The sequence below is a fragment of the Phocoena phocoena genome, chromosome 8, assembly GCF_963924675.1.
Source record: "Phocoena phocoena chromosome 8, mPhoPho1.1, whole genome shotgun sequence".
Classification (NCBI taxonomy): domain Eukaryota; kingdom Metazoa; phylum Chordata; class Mammalia; order Artiodactyla; family Phocoenidae; genus Phocoena; species Phocoena phocoena.
In genome coordinates, this window is record NC_089226.1 from 61,288,629 (window position 1) to 61,309,519 (window position 20,891).

The window sequence follows — 20,891 nt, forward strand, 5'->3', positions numbered from 1 at the left end:
CTTAGCCAGGCCCCAGGATGAATCTGGCAGGAGCAGCCAGTTTTTGTAGAGGGTGGGGGCTATGGAATGATGTGTTGTGAGCCTAGTAGTGTTGGCCTAACCCAGGCAGAGGGAATCAGGGAAGCCTTCCTAGAGCAAGTGGGGAGAGGGCAGACTTCTGAAAGGCCCACAGACCCTGTTCTAAACTCTCAGGTCTCATTCTGGGACAGACTCCAAGACTCTGGGCTTGTAGCTCCAGACTGGAGCTAGCACAGACTCTGCTCACACTCCTATCCTGGGGCTGACCTGCTGAATCCAACAGGTTCAAAAAGGAGGGAACTTAGTGGAAAGTATATGAACTGCAGAGCCATTAAGACCTGGTTCAGTGCTTCCCTGGTGGCGCAGTGATTAAGAATCCTCCTGCCAATGCAGGGGACACAGGTTCGAACCCTGGTCCGGGAAGATCCCACATGCCACGGAACAACTAAGCCCGTGCGCCACAACTACTGAGCCTGCCCTCTAGAGCCTGTGAGCCACAACTACTGAGCCCGTGTGCCTAGAGCCCATGCTCCGCAACAAGAGAAGCCACCGCAATGAGAAGCCTGCGCACAGCAACGAAGACCCAACGCAGCCAGAAAGAAAGAAAGAACTGGTTCAAGTTCTTCTGTTTCTTGCTCAGTTTCTCACCACGTACAAGTTCTATGTCCCTTCTTTCTCACTTTCTTGAGAGCTCTACTCCAAAATAGCTCTGACCTCAGCTTTTTCCTATATCAATTTGGACTACAGTCATTCACCTGGAGCTGCTTTCTATGAACACATTTGACTTTTCTCCTCTTTGATTTTGGCTGCACTCTCCCATCTGAACCGGGCCCAGTCTGTCTCCCTTTCTCCTCCAGAGGTGATCAGTAAACTTAGGAAAAATTACTTAACTTTGAAATCTTACATCCAAACAAAGTCATGGTCATTAACCTGAGCTGAGACTCCAGCAGTACTCCATAATTTTCCTTTCAGTTTTTAAATTGTCACCATTCTTCTCAAGCTATTTATCCAACCTGCCATCTTACTCTCCGTAGCTAATTTGTTACTGCTCCTAACTTCACAGTGAGAAACAAAGGCCATCAAGTGTGCCATCTCTAAGAGTCTTGCCCAGCCCATCTGCTCTCTTACCTGCTTCCACTCCTACAGCCACACCCTGCCAGAGAGACCATTCTAAGGCATGTGTGTTTCATGTCAACCCCATCTCCATCCTTTTAACCACTTCTTTGTTGGCTGCCCGTCACTTACAGCAAAAAATTCTGAATGCCATAGCAGAACCTGAGACACTTCAAGATTTTTTAAAAAATCTTTTTGAGCAGTTGTAGATTCATAAGCAGTTGTAAGACTTAATAGAGAGATCCCATGTATCCTTCACTCAATTCCCCCAAAATTAATATCTTGCAAAACAATAGTACAATATCAAAATAAGGATATCGACATTGCTACAGTCATGATACTTAAAATTTCCATCATCACAAGGCTCCCTCATTTTTTTCTTTTATGGCCACTCCCACTTCCCTCCTTCCCCATCCCCTTTTTAATCCCTAGCAATCACTAGTGTGTTCTTTATCTCTATAATTTTGTCAATTCAAGACTGTTATATAAATGAAGTGATACAGTATATAATCTTTTGGGATTTTTTCTCACTCAGCATAATTATCTGGAGATTTATCCAGCTTATTCCATGTATTAATAGTTCATGTCTTTTTAAAATTGAAGCATAATTGATTTACAATATTGTATTAGTTTCAGATGTCTGACATAGTGATTCGATATTTTTATACATTACAAAATGATCACCATGATAAATCTAGTTACCATCTGTCACCATACAACGTTATTGCAGTATTACTGACTATATTCCCTATGCTGTACATGACAACCTCATGGCTTATTTTATTTATTTATTTATTTATTTATTTTTGCAGTATGCGGGCCTCTCACTGTTGTGGCCTCTCCCGTTGCAGAACACAGGCTCCAGACACGCAGGCTCAGCGGCCATGGCTCACGGGCCTAGCTGCTCTGCGGCATGTGGGATCTTCCCGGACCGGGGCATGAACCCGTGTTCCCTGAATCGGCAGGCAGACTCTCAACCACTGCACCACCAGGGAAGCCTGGCTTACTTATTTTATAACTAGAAGTTTATACCTCTTAATCTCTCTTACTTATTTCACTCATCCCTCCACGCCTCTCCACTCTGGCAAGCACCAGTTTGTTCTCTGTATCTATGACTCTGTTTCTGTTTGTTTCTTTTGTTTTTTAGATTTCACATATAAGTGAAGTTATATAATATTTTTCTTTTTCTGTATGACTATTTCACTTAGCATGATATCCTCCAGGTCCATCCATGTTATTGCAAATGGCAAGACTTCATTCTTTTTTATGGCTGAGTAATATTCCATTTTATATATATATATACCACATCTTCTTTATCCATTCATTTATCAATGGACACTTAGGCTGCTTCCATGTCTCGGTTATTGTAAATAATGCAGCAATGAACATAGGGGTGCATACATCTTTTCAAATAAGTGTTTTTGTTTTCTTCAGAATAAAAACACAGAAGTGGAATTGCTGGACCATTTGGTAGTTTTAATTTTTTGAGTAACTCCCATACTGTTTTCCATAGTGGCTGCACCAATTTACATTCCCACAAACAGTGCAAGAGGGTTCCCTTTTCTACACATCTTTGTCAACAGTTGTTATTTGTTGTTTTTGTTGATAGCCATTCTGACTGGTGTTAAGTGGTGGCTCTTTGTGGTTTTGATTTGCTTCTCCCTGATTATTAGTGATGTTGAGCATCTTTTTATGTGTCTGTTGACCATCTGTATTTCTTTTGAAAACTGTTTATTCAGGTTCTCTGCCCATTTTTTAATAAGTTTGTTTGTTTGTTTTTATGTTGAGTGTATGAGTTCTTTGTATATTTTTGGATATTAACCCATCATCAGTTACATCATTTGCAAATATCTTCTCACCATTAAGTAGGCTGCCTTTTGGGTTTGTTGATAGTTTCCTCTGATGCACAAAGGAAAGCTTTTTAGTTTGATGTAGTTTTATTTGTTTATTTTTGCTTTTGTTACCCTTGACTGAAAAGACTTATCCAAAAATTATTCCTAAGACTTATGTCAAAGAGTGTACTGCCTATGTTTCTTCTAGACATTTTATAGTTTTAGGTCTTACATTTAAGTCTTTAATCCATTTTGAGTTTATTTTTGTATATGGTGTGAGAAAGTAGTCCAGTATGATTCTTTTGCATACAGTTGTCTGGTTTTCCCAACACCATTTATTGAAGAGGCTGTCTTTTCTCCATTGTATAGTCTTCTCTCCTTTGTCATAGATTAATTGCCCATTTAAGTGTGGGTTTATTTCTGGGCTCTCTAGTTTGTTCTATGATCTATGTGTCTGTTTTTGTGCTGGTACCATACTGTTTTGATTACTGTAGCTTCGTAGTGTAGTTTGAAATTAGGACGTGTGATACTGCCAGGTTTGTTCTTCTTTCTCAAGATTCTTTTAGTTATTGGGGGTCTTTTTTGTGTTTCCATACAAATTTTAGAATTATTTGTTCTAGTACTGTGAAAAATGCCACTGGCATTTTGATAGGAATTGCGTTGAATCTGTAAGTTGCCTTTGGTAGTATAGCCATTTTAACAATATTAATTCTTCCAATTCATGAACACATATATCTCCATTTGTTTGTCATTTTCAATTTCTTTCATCAGCCTTATGGTTTTCCAAGTAAAGGTCTGTTACTGTACTTCCTTGGTTAGATTTATTCCTAGGTTATTTCATTCTTTTTGATGTAATTGTAAGTGGGATTATTTCCTTAATTTCTGCTGAGACTCAGAGCATGGGGATTTTGTGTGTGCTCTTTAAGAGCAGAGTCTCTGTTTCCTACAGCCCTCTACCTCTCCTATATGCAAATCCCACTGGCCTTCAAAGCCAGATGTTCCAGGGTTTCATCTTTCTGATACAAGACCCCTGAACTGGAGAGCCTGATGTAGGACTTGGATATTTTTTTTCATCGGGAGAACCTCTATTGTGATTATCCTTCTGTTTGTGCATTACCTTCCCAGGGATGTGAGTCTTGACTACACTGTCTCTGCCCCTCCTACCCATCTGATTGCGGTTTCTTCTTTATATCTTTAGCTGTGGAAAATCTTTTCTGCTAGCCCTCAGGTCATTCTCATAAATAGTTGCTCTGTAAATAGTTGTAATTTTGGTCTACCCGTGGGAGGAATTAAGCTCAGGGTCTTCTTCCTAGTCCATCATCTTCAATAGTTTATTCTTTTTAAATGCTGAACAATATTGTAGGGCATGTTAAACTGTTTGCTTAACCATTCATCTGTTGAAGAACATATGTGTTGTTTCCAGTTTTTGGCTATTATTTTATTGTTACTATAAACATTTGTGTACAAGCTTTCAGTGCAAATAATTCATTTCTCTGAGATCAATACCAGAGTGCAAATGCTCAGCCATATATCAGTTGCATGTTTAGTTTTTTAAAAACTACCAAAATGTTTTTCAGAATGGCTGGCTATACCATTTCACATTTCATCAGCAATGAATTAAGTAACCAATTTCCCCACATCCTTGCTAGCATTTGATGTTTTCATATTTGTAAAAACAGTTAGCCATGCTAGCAGATATGTATTGATATCTCACCATGGTTTTAATTTTCATTTCCTACTGGCTAATAACTTTGAACATCTTTTCATGTGTTTATTTGCATCTATGTATCTTTTCCCATGAAATATCACTTTATGTTTTTTACCAATTTTTAATTAAAATTTTTTTCTAGTTGAATTTTAAGAGTTTTTTATATTCTAGATACTAGGCCTTTTTTGGATATGTAATTTGCATACACATATTCTCACACTCCGTATAGTTTCTTTTTATCCTTTTAACTGAGTCTTTGACATAACAGCACTTTTTATTTTTAGTGAAGCTTAATTTATCAGTTTTTCCTTAAATGAATTATGTTTTTGGTGTCAAGACTAAGAAGGCTTTGCCCTAAATCCTGAAGATTTTCTTTTATGTTTTTCTAAGAGTTTTACAGATTTATGCGTACATCTAAAAAGTTTTACATTTAGGTCAGTGATTGACTTTGAGTTAATTTATGAATGTATTGAGATATAATTAACAAATAAAACTGCAATATATTTAAAATGTACAATGTGATGATTATATATACATATACATTGTGAAAGAATTGGATTCCCACCATTAAGTTAATTAACAAATTAACTCAAATATGAATTTTTTTTCACTGAGAACACTTAAGTTATACTTTCTTAGCAATTTTCAATTATACAATATAGTATTATTAACTACAGTCATCATGTTATACATTAGATCCTCAGAACTTACTCATCTTATAACTAAGAGTTTGTATTCTTTTACCAATGTTTCCCTATTTACACCTCCCCTACCCCAGCCTCTGACAACCACCTTTCTACTCTCTGTTTCTTTGAGTTTGACTTTTTTTCATCTTGATTCCACATATAAGTGGTAATGTGCCCTATTTGTCTATCTCTGTCTGAATTATTTCATTTAGCGTAATTCCTTCCAGTTTCATCCATCTTGTCATAAATGTCAGGATTTCTTTCTTTTTAAAGGCTGAGTAACATTCCGTATATTATATATATATATATATATATATATATATATATATATATATATATATATAATATGTATATGTAATATACATGTATATCACATTTTCTCTATCCAGTCATCCACTGACAGACACTTAGGTTGTTTCCATACATTGGCTATTGTGAATAATGCTGCAATCAATATGGGAGTGCAGATATCTCTTTGAGGTAATGATTGCTTATGGCATTTTTATTTTTAATTTCTTGAGTGATCTCCATACTGTTTTCCATAGTGGCTGCACCAATTTACAGTCCCACTAACAGTGCACAAATGTTCCTTTTTCTCTACATCCTTGCCAACATTTGTTATCTCTTTTCTTTCGGATAATATCTGACATAGGCTACAGTATCCACTATTGTTTATTTTTGTATCCTCCTCATTTTTTTACAGAGCCTAGAACATTGTAAGTTATCCTTGAACGTTTAATGTTAAATGACATTAAAAAATAGGCACTGGGCATGAATGCTGGCATCAGTTGGGGGAATTCGTGGTGATCATCATTGGAAAGAATCTCAGATATGTTGATTCTGGTAATCTCTGGTCCTAAATGTGTATTGAGAGTAAATCTTTTCTTCTAATAATAAAAAAAGCCTGAGGAAATCTCTATCCCTCAAAACAAAAAAACAAACTTATGTTCTGTCCTTATTTCTTGTCAGTCCAGTGTGGGATAAATGATGTGCTGCTCAGAGATGGGGGCTACATTTAATTACTGGGGAGTGATGGGAGCTGTCCTGATTACAGGGCAACCTCAGACACGTTGGCTCTCATGGGGAACTGGCTACCTAAACTGGTGCTGTCCACTGTCCAGGCCAACATAAACATGGCTGGGAACAAGGCAGTGCTTTTATGGTCCTCAGTCCCTGGAGACCCTTTTTCACTGGGAAAGATACTCTGACTACAGTGAGCACTTGCCTGAGACCAAGAGGTCTCTCATGGCAGGGGCTGCCTGCAACTACCTCGACGAGTTGACTCAGCTCCCCGAGCACCCAGAGGCCCTCCTCCTGGAAGCCCTTCCAGGTCATTGGGAAACAAAATGCAAACACTCTCCCAGGACCCTAGTCTGTGTGAACAAGCAATAAGCAATGGTCATAACCCCCCTTTAGTTTGTCACCTTCTAGGATGCAATCACATTTTCCAGGGACAACTTTGAAAACTATGGCTTTTCTGTTGATCTTCCTCCTGTAGTGCATAAAATCAGTCATTTCAATCCAATTTGAATCCCATGTAAGTCCCACCTCCCCTATCTACTACACTCCCTTCCTTTATCCCATCTCCCAAATCTTAGTCCTGGTACTGGTATAAGAGGAAGAGAGGAAAAAAGCCCAGTTCCTAAACTCCAAGCTCCCAGGCTAATGTGATCAGATGAGTGTTTAAAAAAATCTGTGTGTCTTGCTTGCCAAAGGCAGAAACCCACATTTCTATCCCCTCAATGTCCCTGAGAGGCAGGAATTATTATCCACCTCCTCCCTGATGATGATGATAATAATAAGTATTTATTGAGTTCATACTATGTATTAAGTATTGCACTACGCGTTGTGCTGGATAATTGCACATAATCCTCACAAAATCACTGAGTGGTCGATTCTATTATTGCTCCTAATAAACAGAAGAGGGAAACGAACCTCACAGGGAGTGAATTGACTTGACGAATCAGAATGGTTTGCTCTCTCTGTTGGACGGGGCTTCCTTTCAGAGAGCCCGTGAATATCTCCTGTGTGGAAAAGCCTCAGTCTTTGAGAGAAGTTTTGATTTTTGGAAAGAGCTATAATTGGCAGAATAGGGGAGTAGGAGATCAAGTTGATAAATACTGTGTTTGGGTAAACAGCATGTGTGGCCTCAGGGAAGGGGGCTGGTTTTCTTATGTGGGTCAGAAAGCAGTTCCCAAGGAGACCCTGGAGAGCTTCAGACTTGCAGGACCTTTAGAATTGTTCCTGGCTTCTTAATGCTCAGAGCACATAATATTTAGGATAGAGATGGGATTTAGAGTTTATCTAACTTAATCATCAAGTTTACTAACTTCGTTCAAAGAGATTGTGATGTGATTTAGACAAGGTCACCACTTAGTGGCAGAAGAGGGGTTCTGAGCTCCTAAATCTCATCCCAAGGATCTGTCCTCCTCCCAATATGGGGATTAAGTATCTTCCTCTTTGGGATACTTTTTAAAAAATCTTAATAATATATTTCCTTTAACCCAGTGTATCCAAAATGCAATCATTTCAATATGTTCTTGTTATTAAATTGATGGTGATATGTTTTATATTCTTTCTTTGGTAATTATTTATCATAGCAAAACATACATAAAATGTACCATTCTAACAAATTGTTTTAGGTGTACAATACAGTGAGATTAAGTATTTTCACATTGTTGTGCAACCATCAGCACTAGCCATTTCTAGAACTTTTCCATCATCCCAAACTTAATACCCATTAAACAATAACCCCTCATTCTCCCTTCTCCCTAGCCCCTGGTAACCTCTATTCTACTTTCTGTCTCAATGAATTTTTAGTACCTTATATAAGTGGAATCATACAATATTTGTCATTTTGTGTCTAGCTTGTTTCACTTAGCATCATGTTCTCAGGATTCATCCATGTTGTAGAACGTATCATTATTTTGTGCTTTTCTATGGCTGAATAATATTCCATTGTATGTATATACTAATTTTGTTTATCCATTCATATGTTGAATAACACTTGGGTTATTTCCACATTTTTGGCTATTGTGAATAGTGTTGCTATGAATATAAGACGTTTGACTACTTTTAAAAAAGTGAAAATCTTAGGGCAGAGGGAGGGGTAGGGGAGACTGCAATAGACTATGAATAAATTGTATGGCAGTGAACAGTGAAGAATTTGGGAGCATGAGATACACACTTTATTAAATTGTCATCCTCTTAGGTATATGGCAATAGCCAGGAGGGTATGATTCGAGGCAGAGTAATGCACAGGAAAATAAAAGAGGATGGAAGTTGTGAGGAGAGACATAGGTGGTTCAATCTCATAAAACGAGGCTCCTGACCTCATTATTTAGGGTGAGGCCTAATACCTGAATCTCCACTTTTGCAGAGCATTGAGCACCCCTTCGTTTCTTTAGGGAAATCATCCATTTCTTCCATTTTGTCTCTTTCTCTCAGCCCTGGTCTTTTTGCATTGATTAGCTGCAAGACTTTGAAGCCTATTCTACTGCCTCTGGGCAGGGAATCACAACTGGATGCTCACAGATACATATGCTAGGAAGACCCTTCTCCAGAAGAGAGGTTAAGAGTCCGAGGTTCCTTCCTCCTGAGAAAGAGCCCACAGGTTGGAGTCTCCCCATGGTTTATCCACCCTAATCCCCCACCTAAGACTTGTTCGGTGAAGCTACTGAGGGCACACATAGGCCCAATGACTGCCTTCAGATTTTAGCTTCTCATCAGACCTTCTCAACTATACAATGGGAATAGCCCATCTTGAGAAAAGATGCATTCAGATTTCTGCACTGGTGGGAAAGAAGACCAGGGAACTTCTCACATCTCCAAATCTGAGTTTATGGGATTCGATAAACATGAAAGAAATAGGTGTTACACTTAGCAAAATTTTAAATAAAATTTATAATATCTTACACTTAAGTTGAAACTCAGACATTGGAAATGTTTGACAGATACAGAATACACTTAAAAAAAGGGAGACATGATTGAGAAGATATCTTCTCCCTTAATCTGGAAAGAAGCAGGCTGTAGAACATGAATGGTCACTGTAAAACATGAAGAGTAACCTAGATTTGTTGCTCACAACAAGGGCAGGGTTACCACTCAATACAGATGCAGTCATTCACCTCATAAGGCACACAGCAGAGAGAAAACAGGATTTACACAGGCTGAGGAAATAAATGGCAGATGTTAAACAGGAAGCAAGATAGCATGGATATTAAATAACTGTATTTGGTTATGAAATTTAATTTCAGATCATGGCACAGCACCCACAAGCTGTGTGACTTAGCTTTCTTGTTAATGTAAACCTCATTTCTTTCACTGGTAACAGGGGTCAAAAAGAGTACCTACCCCATAGGTAGAGATATTTCGTTAGAATAAATTTTCAAAAGTGAGATTACAGCATTAAAGCCTGTAACATTTATTTATTTATTGACCACTCCACACGGCATGTGGGATCTTTAGTTCCCTGACCAGGGATTGAACCTGTGCCCCCTGCAGTGGAAGCGCAGAGTCTTAACCACTGGACCACCAGGGAATTCCCTAAAGCATGTAACTTTTAAAAAGTTCTTGCTATATTTTGCCAATTACACCATCAGCTGTGATGCTCGAGGATATGTGTTTCAACACAAACTCTTTCATTGTGAATTTTCATTAATAAAAACTGTAATTTAATCGGCAAAAATGTTACGTATTGTCTTACTATAGAGTTCTTAGATTACTAGTCAGAGCAAATTTTCCCTTGTTTCAAAACCAATTGTACTTTTTGTCACTCTTCTTTATGTTCTTTAACTATTGATCTATTTTATTATTTAAGCCTTTTATATAATAAGGATGTCAATAGTATTTTTACCTGTGGAAAAGAATTACGGTAGCCTCAACAACTTCACCCCAAGCAGAGGAAGTGTTTGGAAGCCAACCAGAGAAAAGCACTGATGTGTTTATGGGCAACTGGGATTAAGCTAACATTAGGAAATCATTATATCAAGCCATTAAGGATAAAAGTGCCATGGTAAGTGTCACCTGCCTCCCACAGCCGGAAAGTCCTTGTCACAGCTGATCTTAAACACAGCTAGCGCCCGCGTTCTGATCTGTTTGGTCTTGACACCATAAATAATGGGATTGATCACTGGAGGCAGAAGTAGATAGACATCACCCATGAGAACATGCACAGTGGGATCAAGGCTGTTTCCAAAGCGGTGCACCACTGAGAGGCCAATGAGAGGCACATAGAAGGCCAGTACCACACCAATGTGTGACACACAGGTTCCAAAGGCCTTGGTCCGTTCTGACTTGGAAGGCAGCTGCAGAACTGTTCGTAGAATCAGAAAATAAGACAAAGAGATGAACAGGGCATCCACACCCATGACCACCAGAATGGCAGTAAGACCATAGACCACATTGGGCAATGTGTCTGCATAGGCCAACTTCATTACATCCTGGTGCACACAATAGGAATGTGAGAGCACGTTGGATTGGCAGAAGGCTAGCCGTTTGATGAGCAGAGGCAATGGGATGAAAAAGAGGGATCCACGGGCCACGGCCACCATGCCAATCTGGGCTGTCACTCTATTGTTGAGCACTGCGGCATGGCGCAGTGGGTGGCAGATGGCTATATAACGGTCAAAAGCCATAGCCAGCAGGATGGTGGACTCAATGGCTGAGAGAGCATGAATAAAGAACATCTGGGTCATACAGGCGTCAAAGGTAATCTCCCGGGAATCAAACCAGAAGAGGGCTAGGATCTTGGGCATGGTGGCTGTGGACAAGGCCAGGTCGATGGCTGCCAGCATGCAGAGAAAGAGGTACATGGGAACGTGCAGGCTGCGCTCCACCCTTACGATGAAGACCACGATGCAGTTTCCAAACACTGCCACGGCATACATAGAAAGCAGGGGGAAGCCGATCCAGAAATGAGCTTCTTCTAGTCCTGGGATACCAATAAGCACAAAGGTGGTATGTGTGAAGTTGCAGGCACTCATAGCTGGCACGGAGAAGGGGGCACTGGAGCAGGTGAGGTCACACTGGCAGCCTGCTAGCCTGTTAGGATAAGGAGCACAATCAGAGAGGCTGGCCCTGGAGACCTGGGAACTGAACGCACCTTAGCTCTCCCTCCCCTACTCTCTCTTTCTGCTTCTCCAAGTCATTTGGGCTCTCTCATACAAAGGCTCTTTGGAGCCTCCTGCCAAATGGGAAAGTGACAGCTCAAATTCATTTAACATTCACTACTCTCTAAGTCCATTTACACTTGTAAAAGGGAACCTGGAGATCACAATGCTTATCTGAAAATCTATCCTTCCCAAGTTCCCTGGATGACTCATCCTGGCCCATACCTTCACTGTCTGCATACTGGGCTGCCCTTTTCTCAGCTAGGTGTTAAGAGATACCTTACCTGGAAACTCTTCCTGAGAGGCTGTGTTTTCCTTTTACCCTTCCTTTCCCTACTCTTCCCTTCCCCTCCCTTCCCTTCGATCACTCATCGGTTCTGTAAGCATTTACTTATAGGACTTATTATATATGGAGGCTATTTGATAGATGCTGATGATACAGAGTCAAAGACACATCTTTTGCCCTTCAGATGCCCTGTCTAGGGTGAAAGATAGACAAGTAACCCAAATATTAGAATCTTGGGATAAGTGTAAGCAAAAGATGTGCATTTAATGCATGGGAGGGCGAAAGTCATGATCAGAGGAACCTTCCTGAAAAAAGATGGTCCTTCTGTTTAGTCTTGAAACACGAGTAAAAATTAAGCAGACAGAGAAGGGAATAAAAGGTGTTCCAAACAGTGGGAATAGGGAGGTTTTTGGTTTTGTTTTGTTTGCAAATGTTCGGGATTCCAGGTCCCCAGGTCTAAGGTCAGTGGAAGAGGAAAAAAACACAATTGTGATTAAAAAATAAAAACACAAAATAAAAACTAAGAAAAAAAGGCCAAAATCAATCTCTTAAGGTAACAAGGAAACTTCTCTGGGGTCATCAAATGAAAGGCAGTAGCTCCCTCCAATGAATTCCTGGGAGATGGAGGTGCTGGCAGGATCCTAGCGGCCAGGCATGGTCTCTGTGAAGGCTCTTCTCTCTGTTCCTGGCTGATGGGTTCCTCCACACTTAAAAGCTGCCTCTAAGGCTGCTCTCACTGCCACGAAGAGAACTTGATTGAGTCCTAATACTCCTAGAGCTTTGTCTTTCTTGGAACTTCTGCTGACCATTCATGTTAGGCGAGACGTTTCTTTTTTAGGAAGCCCGTGTCGCTCTGCCTCACCCTGTTCTCTGACCTATCGTCAAACTGTCTCCCTGATAGGCTCCCTAGGTCCCCTGGTATTTAGAGCTAATTGTCTCTAAAGAGCTAGGGGCTTAGCTTCAAGAAGAGTTTCTGAATCTTGAGAATAAACTCTGCAGGTGTCCTCATCAGTGATATTCAGGTTAACCTGTTCACCCCCCCCCCCCGAGGATTCTTCTTCACTCCTAACCTGGGTCCTTTCTGCTACTGGGACATACTCTTCTATTTGGCCTTAGTGGAGAGAGTTTGGAAAACACGGGTCTTAGAATATAATACGATAAAATGAAAACTAAAATTTTAAATTGGATTATCCTCATCTTGGATAAGCAAGGAAGAACAGATCCAAGGTTCAAAGGTCAGAAAATCCACACCTCTGTTTACTCTTCGTTCTTCTCCTTTCTCAGAGCAGCCTTTTTCAGATGCAGATGCTCACAGGCACGGAGGGGAGCAAGGGGAGCACAGTAACACACTTCCCCTTTCTCAGGGCCTCTGACGCTACTGCATCAGCACTGACAGACAGGAGGGTCGCTGCTTGTCTCAGGGTCAGATACCTCCCTGACTCTTCTCTCCGCAGGGCCCCTTTTCTGCTTTGCTGGTAACAGCCTAAGACTTGGGGCCATCATCACATCTCCCCAGTTACCTATCCCAGAAGACCTCATGTGTCCCTCCTATGTGCTCTGGCCTTCTGCCTAAAGTGACCCCTGGCCAGATCCAGTTGCAGCTTCAATTTGGGTCTGAATGAGGTTGTTGCATTTACTCTCACTAGCCTTTCTGGATGTCAGCTAATGCTCTGGAACATTTCGTCTTGGCCCGTGAAGATGGGGATGCAAGGGCTTCCCCTTCCCCTGCCATGAGACAGTTTGTGGGGCCTTCGAGGTCCCTCAGGATGGCAGAGACCTTGGTGTGCCTGACCCCAGTGAAGATGCACTCACTTGAATATGGTACAGTCCTGTTGAGATGCAGCTGAATCTGACTTTTCCTTTCAAGTACAGGTTTATTTATAACTCTGCCCATGAAGCCCATGGGGACAGGTTAGGGGGAATATAGACTGAGGGCCCAGACAGGGGACAATATCTCCATGGCCACTTGTGTGTCACTCCCACAGGCTTCCCACTGTTTCAGTCTGGTGGGTGGGAGGGCGATCACCAGGGACCTACCGCCTCTGCCATGACTCCCGCACTTACACATATAGGGCTCTAGACAATCTATTTCCGCTCCTCCAAGTAACTCAAACTCCAGTTAGCCACAGTGGTTAGTGCTTTTCCTCATCAGCTACTTTGCTAGACACAACGTGGGTATATAGTTAGGTCCTTGGGCTCTAGGAGTTCACAACCTCTTTACCGAGATGGGTACACAAAAATGTAGTCCCGTAATTCAAAAGAAGGTCGTGCACCTCTCGAGCTTTTCTTTTCCCAGCTTTTCTTTCAGTTGATGACACAGACCCTGAGGTAGGGAAGCCACTTTTCATTGCACCTGGGTCACAGATAAAGAATACATGACATAAAGTCTCTTTGCTTAGATCACACAGTTAGTGAGTTATAATACTGGCCTGAGAACCAGGTATTCTGACTCTTTATTCATTCACATTCAACAAACATTGATCAGGGGCCTACAATGTAATAAGAAAAATAGATGCCACACACACAAACCTCCATCCTCACGCAGTATTCTGGTTAGGGGGACAGACAATAAATGGAGTTGATATAAAAAGTGAAATAAGATGTTAGGTAGTCTTATGGAGAAAAATAAAGGGAAGAAGGGAGCAGATAAATATCAAGGGGGTAGTTGACATTTTTTTTTTTTTTTTTTTTGCGGTACACGGGCCTCTCACTGCTGTGGCCTCTCCCGTTGCGGAGCACAGACTCCGGATGCGCAGGCTCAGCGGCCATGGCTCACGAGCCCAGCCGCTTCGTGGCATGTGGGATCTTCCCGGACCGGGGCACGAACCCGTGTCCCCTGCATCGGCAGGCGGACTCTCAACCACTGCGCCACCAGGGAAGCCCGGTAGTTGACATTTTAAATGAAGCTCCTGCACAACATTATGTGCAGAAGGCCACACATGATGAAAACATTTCAGGAGCCCGAGGGAGTGAGAAATATATTTATGGAGATATTTGATGAAGTCCATTCCAGGAAGAAGGAACAGAAACTGCAAGTAAAGTTCCTGAGAAGGGAAAGTACCTGGTAGGCCAGTGTTCCTGAGCAGAGGGAACCAGGGCAAGAATAGTAGGCAGATAGAATCAGAGAGGTAATGGGGAATTGGATAATATAGGGCCTCAAAGGACTTACAGGATTTTCACTTGGACTCTGGGTTCAGGTAACTGCAACAGTGGCCATGTATCCACCACTGTTCTGGCTTTTAGGGAAGTCTCCAATTCATGGTGAGCTTGTCCACTTGGGTCACAGATGACATTTACTCTGCAACACCCATTCCCCAAGTGTCCAGATTACACACTCACTTCCTAGGAATGGAAACTTACAAGTTTCTAGGATTGTTGGACAGTGGGGCTTTTCACACATTAGTGGGTGGCAGGTGTGCTGGGGGAGAAACCTCTGTAGAAGTAGTGAGGACATCTTGACTGTCCAGTTCTTAAAACTGAAGCTCCCTCTCCTTCCCATGTTTAGGACTCTGGGTACCCCATCCTTCTTCTCTAGCCCAAGCCCCTCTTTCTTTCTCTCCTCCCTTTCTCCATGACCCATCTTATGTCACGTGTAGAAAAAAACAAGCAAAAATCCAGTCTGTAGGTCCACATTATCTGCACTTTTTTACTTATGTCCAATAGTGACTAAGACGTGGTCCCTGGTCTTGAGAAGTGGGCAGAGTCTGCTGTGGGGAGAATGGTTACAGTAGAGTCTAAAAAGGGATGTCAGGAGGAAGGTGCTGTAGGAGTACCTCAGAAGGACACCAGACAGACTTGAGAAGTCGTGAAAACATCTCTGAAGGAAAGTCACTTCTATTCTAAGTCAGGAGAAGGGAGAGAGTGAGGGTGCTGTAGGTGGAGGTGACAGCTTGTGCAAAGACTTGAAAGTGAGATAGAGCAATCAGGGTTAAGGAAATGCAAGTTGTTTGTTGTGTCTGGAGCATAGAGAGGAAGCAATGAAACTTGAGAGGCAAATGGAGCCACAGCATCCAGAGATGTTATGATTTTTCTATCTGGCAGGCCTTGTTTTAGGGTCTGGAAGATAACGCAAATGAAACAAAGAGTTCTTATTCTCCAAGAACTTACCTTGGAATGGGGAAACGAGACAAGAAATAAACAGGTATGTAATATGTTGGGGGGAGGGTGAAAGTGCTAGAAATTAAAACAAGGTAGGTAAGGAAGAGAGAGTAAATCAGGCAGGAATTGAGGGAGAGGTGTGTTGTCATTATTATTTTTTATAATATAAAGGGCCCTGTAGTAAGGGGACACATGAGCAGAGCCTGCATGGTAAGAGGCAGTAAGCCAAGGGGGCATCTGGAGGAAGAACATCCCGAGTAAGGAGAACTGCAAGTGCAAAATCTGCAAGTGCAAAGTCTGAAGATGAAGCATGCTTGGTGAGTTTAAGGGACTATTTGGAGGCTAGTGTGGGTGTAGTAGAGTAAATAAAGGGGAGAGTAGTTGGAGATGAAGTTGAGATTATGGAGAGGAGCCAGAACACATAAATCCTTACAAGATATTATAATGACTGTGAATGTTCCCTGGGTAAGACAGGGGGCTTCTGGAACATGCTGTGCAGAGGAAGCGACATGATTTGTCTTGTGTATTAAAATAATCCATCTAACTACGGTGGGGATTAGTTTACTTTACTGTACTTTTACTTTATTTTACTGTACTGTAAAGCAAAAGTGGATTAAAGGAAGATTCACCAGGAGACTATAATATTTCAAGTTCAAGATGATGATGGCTTGGATCATGGGGGTAGCAGTTGAGGTAGTAGAAAGCAGTTGTACTCCAGATAGCAACATCTGGAATACCTGGAAGAAAGAGTCGTCAGCATTTGCTAAAAGGTTGGATGTGGAATGGGAGAGACAGACAGGTGTCAGGAATAACTCCAAGGGTTCTATCACAGCAACTTGAAAGGCAGAGTTTCTGAGTTATGGAAGACTGTGGTTGAGAATGTTTTTTCCTTGATGTGAATATTAGGATATGGTTTTGGACATGATGAGTCTAAGATGATTGTTAGATGTTCAAGTGAAGACAGTGATGCATAGGCAATTAGATATGAGTCTGGACTGTAGATATTAATTTGGGATTTGCCAGCATATAGATGGTATTTGAAGACATGATGCTAGGTGAGATGACCAAAAATGAGAATATAACAAAGAATAAGACAGGTCTGAAAACAAAGTCCTGAGACATTCCAACATACAAAGATCAGGAAGATAAAGACTAGCAATAATTGAGACTAAAAATATTATTGTCAAATATGCTGAGGATTTTGACATCATCCTAATTATTTAGTAGCTGGTACTGTAGTCACTTAATAAATTCCCTGTAGATATGAATGACTACTTGTACTTCCTTGCTGGATCTGATACCAGCTATAGGGCCCATCATTAGTGAGTGACACCAATGTGTTATTGAAATATGTACTTTAAAATTTCTAGAATTATTGGATATACCCAGCTTGGAAAAAATAATTAACTTGCTGGATTAAGCCATTACATAAAAATATGCTACAAGTTAAAACAATTCTAATAACACAAGTTGTAATTCCTTTGCAATTCTAGTCACTTTTCGGTTTCTGCTGGGGCAGAATGTTGACAGAGGGCAGAAAGAAATTTTAGAATATGCTTAGTTGGGGAAGAACATCAGGTAGAAATACATTTGTGAGGCTTGAAGTTTTTTGGGGGGCTTTTCTTCCATAAATTGATTGAAAATTTCTAGAGAACAGAGTTTTGTTTTTTGTTTGTTTGATTAAATTATGTCCCCCAGTACAAGTTAATTAATTCATGTATAAATGTATATTATCTTGTTTATATTATATATAATATACATAAATGTTTATATTATATATAAATATAGTCTAGATATATAAATATATATATAGTTTATATTATATACAGCAATACAGCATTAAAGTTAAGAGTGGGGGGACCCTGGAATCAGTTTGCATGTGGATGTGAAATATGGCTTTGTCACTTACTAGCTGTTTAAATAAGTTACTTAACATTTTTGTGCTTCAACTTTCCCATTGATAGTAAAAGTAACTACCTTGTAAATGTTTTGAATATAAAAATGTGTTAATATATGTAAAAAACAGAACTATGACTGGTCAAAGGAAATAATAAATGCTAGTTACAATTATTATTACAGTTAGAAAATACTACCTATCTCTCAAAAAGGAGTCACTTTTTCATACTGTGCCATTCTAACTGCCGTGAATGTTTAAAGTAAAAAGAGAAAGACTACTGGCAGGATAAACAAGCATAAGCAGGATAAACTCTTTAGAACAAACAGTGATCAGAGGAGAAATTCTAGACAGGCTCTTCATTCCTCCCATTCTTATGTCTATTGTCTCCTCATTTGTAAAATACAGAGGTCAGTCAAGCTGATTTTCTAAATATATTTCATCTTTGATTTTAAATATTTGCACACTTAGCTTCAACAAACACCAGATTTACTTTTCTATTGATAATATGACCTGACACAGACTGTCTCTAGAATTCTATGATTCTATGGGCCTTTGGAATGGAGAATTTTTTTATCACAGCTCTGCGTATCTGTTTGGTCTTCACACGATAGATGATGGGGTTCATGACTGGGGGGATCAGCAGGTAGGTGTTAGCAATCATAGTATGTACATAGGCTGGGCCTTGTTTCCCAAATCTGTGAACAAAGGAGAGACTGATCAATGGAATATAGAAAATAGCAATAGCCCCAGTATGGGAGATACAGGTGCTGAAGGCTTTCTTCCTCTCTTCTGGGGATGTGATGCTGAGGATAGTCTTAATGATCAAAACATAAGAAAGGGCGATGAGAATTGAGTCCACACCAACATTAGAGGTCATGGCAGTCAGCCCAATTGCATTGTTGATCCTGGTGTCTGTGCATGAGAGCTTCATCGCATGAGGGTGGAAGCAGTAAGAGTAGTGGAGCACGTGGCTGAGGCAGAAGGACAGTCTCATAAGAATTGCTACCATTGGTGTCAGCACTAGTGTCCCCCTGATGACAATTGCCACTCCAATTTGAATTATTCTGGAGTCAGTTAAAATGGTGGCATACCTGATGGGATTAGAGATGGCGACAAAACGATCAAAAGCCATGGCCAACAGCACTGACAATTCCATGACAGTGAAGAGTTTAACAAAGAACATCTGTGACAAGCAGGCAGTAAAGCTGATCTCCCTGTCATTGAACCAGAATATACCCAACATGGCGACCAGAGTGTATACGGACAAGCCAAGGTCAGTGGTAGACAACATGGAGAGGAAATAATACATGGGCTCATGAAGGCTGGGCTGAGTAACAATGGCAAATAGAATCAGGCTGTTTCCTGAGAGAGCTGTTAAATAGAGAAAACAGAACGGAATGGAGATCCAGGTGTGGAAGGCTTCCAGCCCAGGAACACCAGTTAGCGGGAAAATAACGGAAAAAGATGTGATATTCTGGAAGTCTGACATGCTGGATTAAAAGTACTGAATTCCAAGATGAAATTCTGGAATAACCAAAAAAAACCTACATTTAAAAAATTAATCCAATTACAAATAATTTTATTCAACCAAAAAATAACCACAGAGGAATATCTATATATTATGTAAGTATGAATGGCTCATTTAAATTGATAAAATAATTGTAAGATTTCAGCTGTTGTAATAGGTACTCTTTTTTTTTTTGTATTTTCCCCAGCCCATGATTTTTCTTCCCTGGGGCCCTTTGCTAGTAGCTAGGTTTATACTATGTGATCTTTTCCTCTAGCCAAAGATGCCTGGACTAAGAAAAGACGCTTTACCCAAGATTGGCCAATCATATTCCATCTTCTTTGGGATGTTTTTCTGTATAGTTGGCATCAGAGAAAAATAGATTGGGGCTTTGGAGCAGCAATATTACATTGGCCATGAGAACAGAAAGCAATGAAGCTTACAGACAATTTGGGAAGCCAGAAAATATTGAGAAAGAGATACTTATAATGCAAAGCAACACATATGAAGTGATAATAAATGGCTTAGGCATCAGTGCAGCCATGAGCAGGTGCCTACAGTATCTAACCTTTCAAGTGACTCTTGCAGTACAGCATCTGGAATTGCATTTGAGAGAGATGTAGAGTTAGAACTCAGACCTATCACCTACAGAGGCCTCTGCCCCCACTTATTATAATGTGCTGCCATGTTCAAATATATTTCTTTCTTCAATCTGCTTGAAGACTAGCTTTCCTCCATTAGCAAAGAACAGATTTTCTCCATTTTGTTAAGACATACTTCTCAGGTGACACCTAATAGAATGTTACTGTTTCGCTTTGGAGGGGAATATAAAACTTTGTTGCAAACATTGTATTTCTTTTTTCATTGAGTAGAGAATTGCAGACTGGGTAAATGGGTCTGTATGAGTTGGAAGAGGGGGTCTGGGGGAAAACAGAGATTAGTTTATTAGATTATTCCAAGGCTTTTAGAATGGCATATGTGAGAGTGTTGAGTCTGAATGAACTTGTACTTACAAGAATGAACTTGTAGCCAATGTTAATGTTCCTCAGGGGAACCTAAGTGTTTCCAGACCTCACAAGTTCACCCAAAGTGCAACCTCAAGAATTCCCTAAATAAAGCTCTTAGTTTTAACAATGGGAAATTTTTAATTCAAATTAATGGAAACTTAGAGAAAAAAAGAGTGTTAAGTTACATGAGTTGACCAAATCAGTGAACTATGACTTTAGAGTTTCCAGTTTAGAATAATGAGAGTGTCCTCAGAGAACCAATCAAATTACTGTCAAATGTGTTATCAAACCTCATAATGGAAATGAGAGTTAACAAAAAAGGGAACATTTATTTAAAAAGGGAATTTATTTGGACACTACTTCCAATGATTGTTTATTGAGTGTCATGAATTTGACAAACATATAGAAACGAAGTAGATATGGTCTTGCCCAACTGGCACGCATTTCACAATTAACTCTGAAAATTTGAAAGATTAACAAGTTCTATTAGTACTTTTCATAAATAGATTGATTTCTGAAAAACATTTTTATAGCTTTTACTTTTAAAAAGTATGTCTTGATCAGAAAGATAAACTAAAAACCTCTCAAATGAATGATACTTATAATAATTTAAAAGAATGAGTTCACCT

The 20,891-nt window shown here is 40.2% G+C and overlaps 2 protein-coding genes across 2 annotated transcripts; both read right to left on the reverse strand.

Moving 5' to 3' along the window:
* Positions 1-10,378: 10,378 nt before the first annotated feature.
* Positions 10,379-11,341, reverse strand: LOC136126357 (olfactory receptor 51E2). The gene has a single exon (XM_065881429.1). It carries the CDS (start codon positions 11,339-11,341, stop codon positions 10,379-10,381), a length of 963 nt encoding a protein of 320 aa, XP_065737501.1.
* Positions 11,342-18,290: 6,949 nt separating this feature from the next.
* Positions 18,291-19,237, reverse strand: LOC136126947 (olfactory receptor 51F2-like). Its single transcript, XM_065882390.1, is given in 2 exon segments — positions 18,291-18,317; positions 18,320-19,237. Coding segments are annotated over 2 exon segments (945 nt in total).
* Between the last annotated feature and the right edge of the window lie 1,654 nt (positions 19,238-20,891).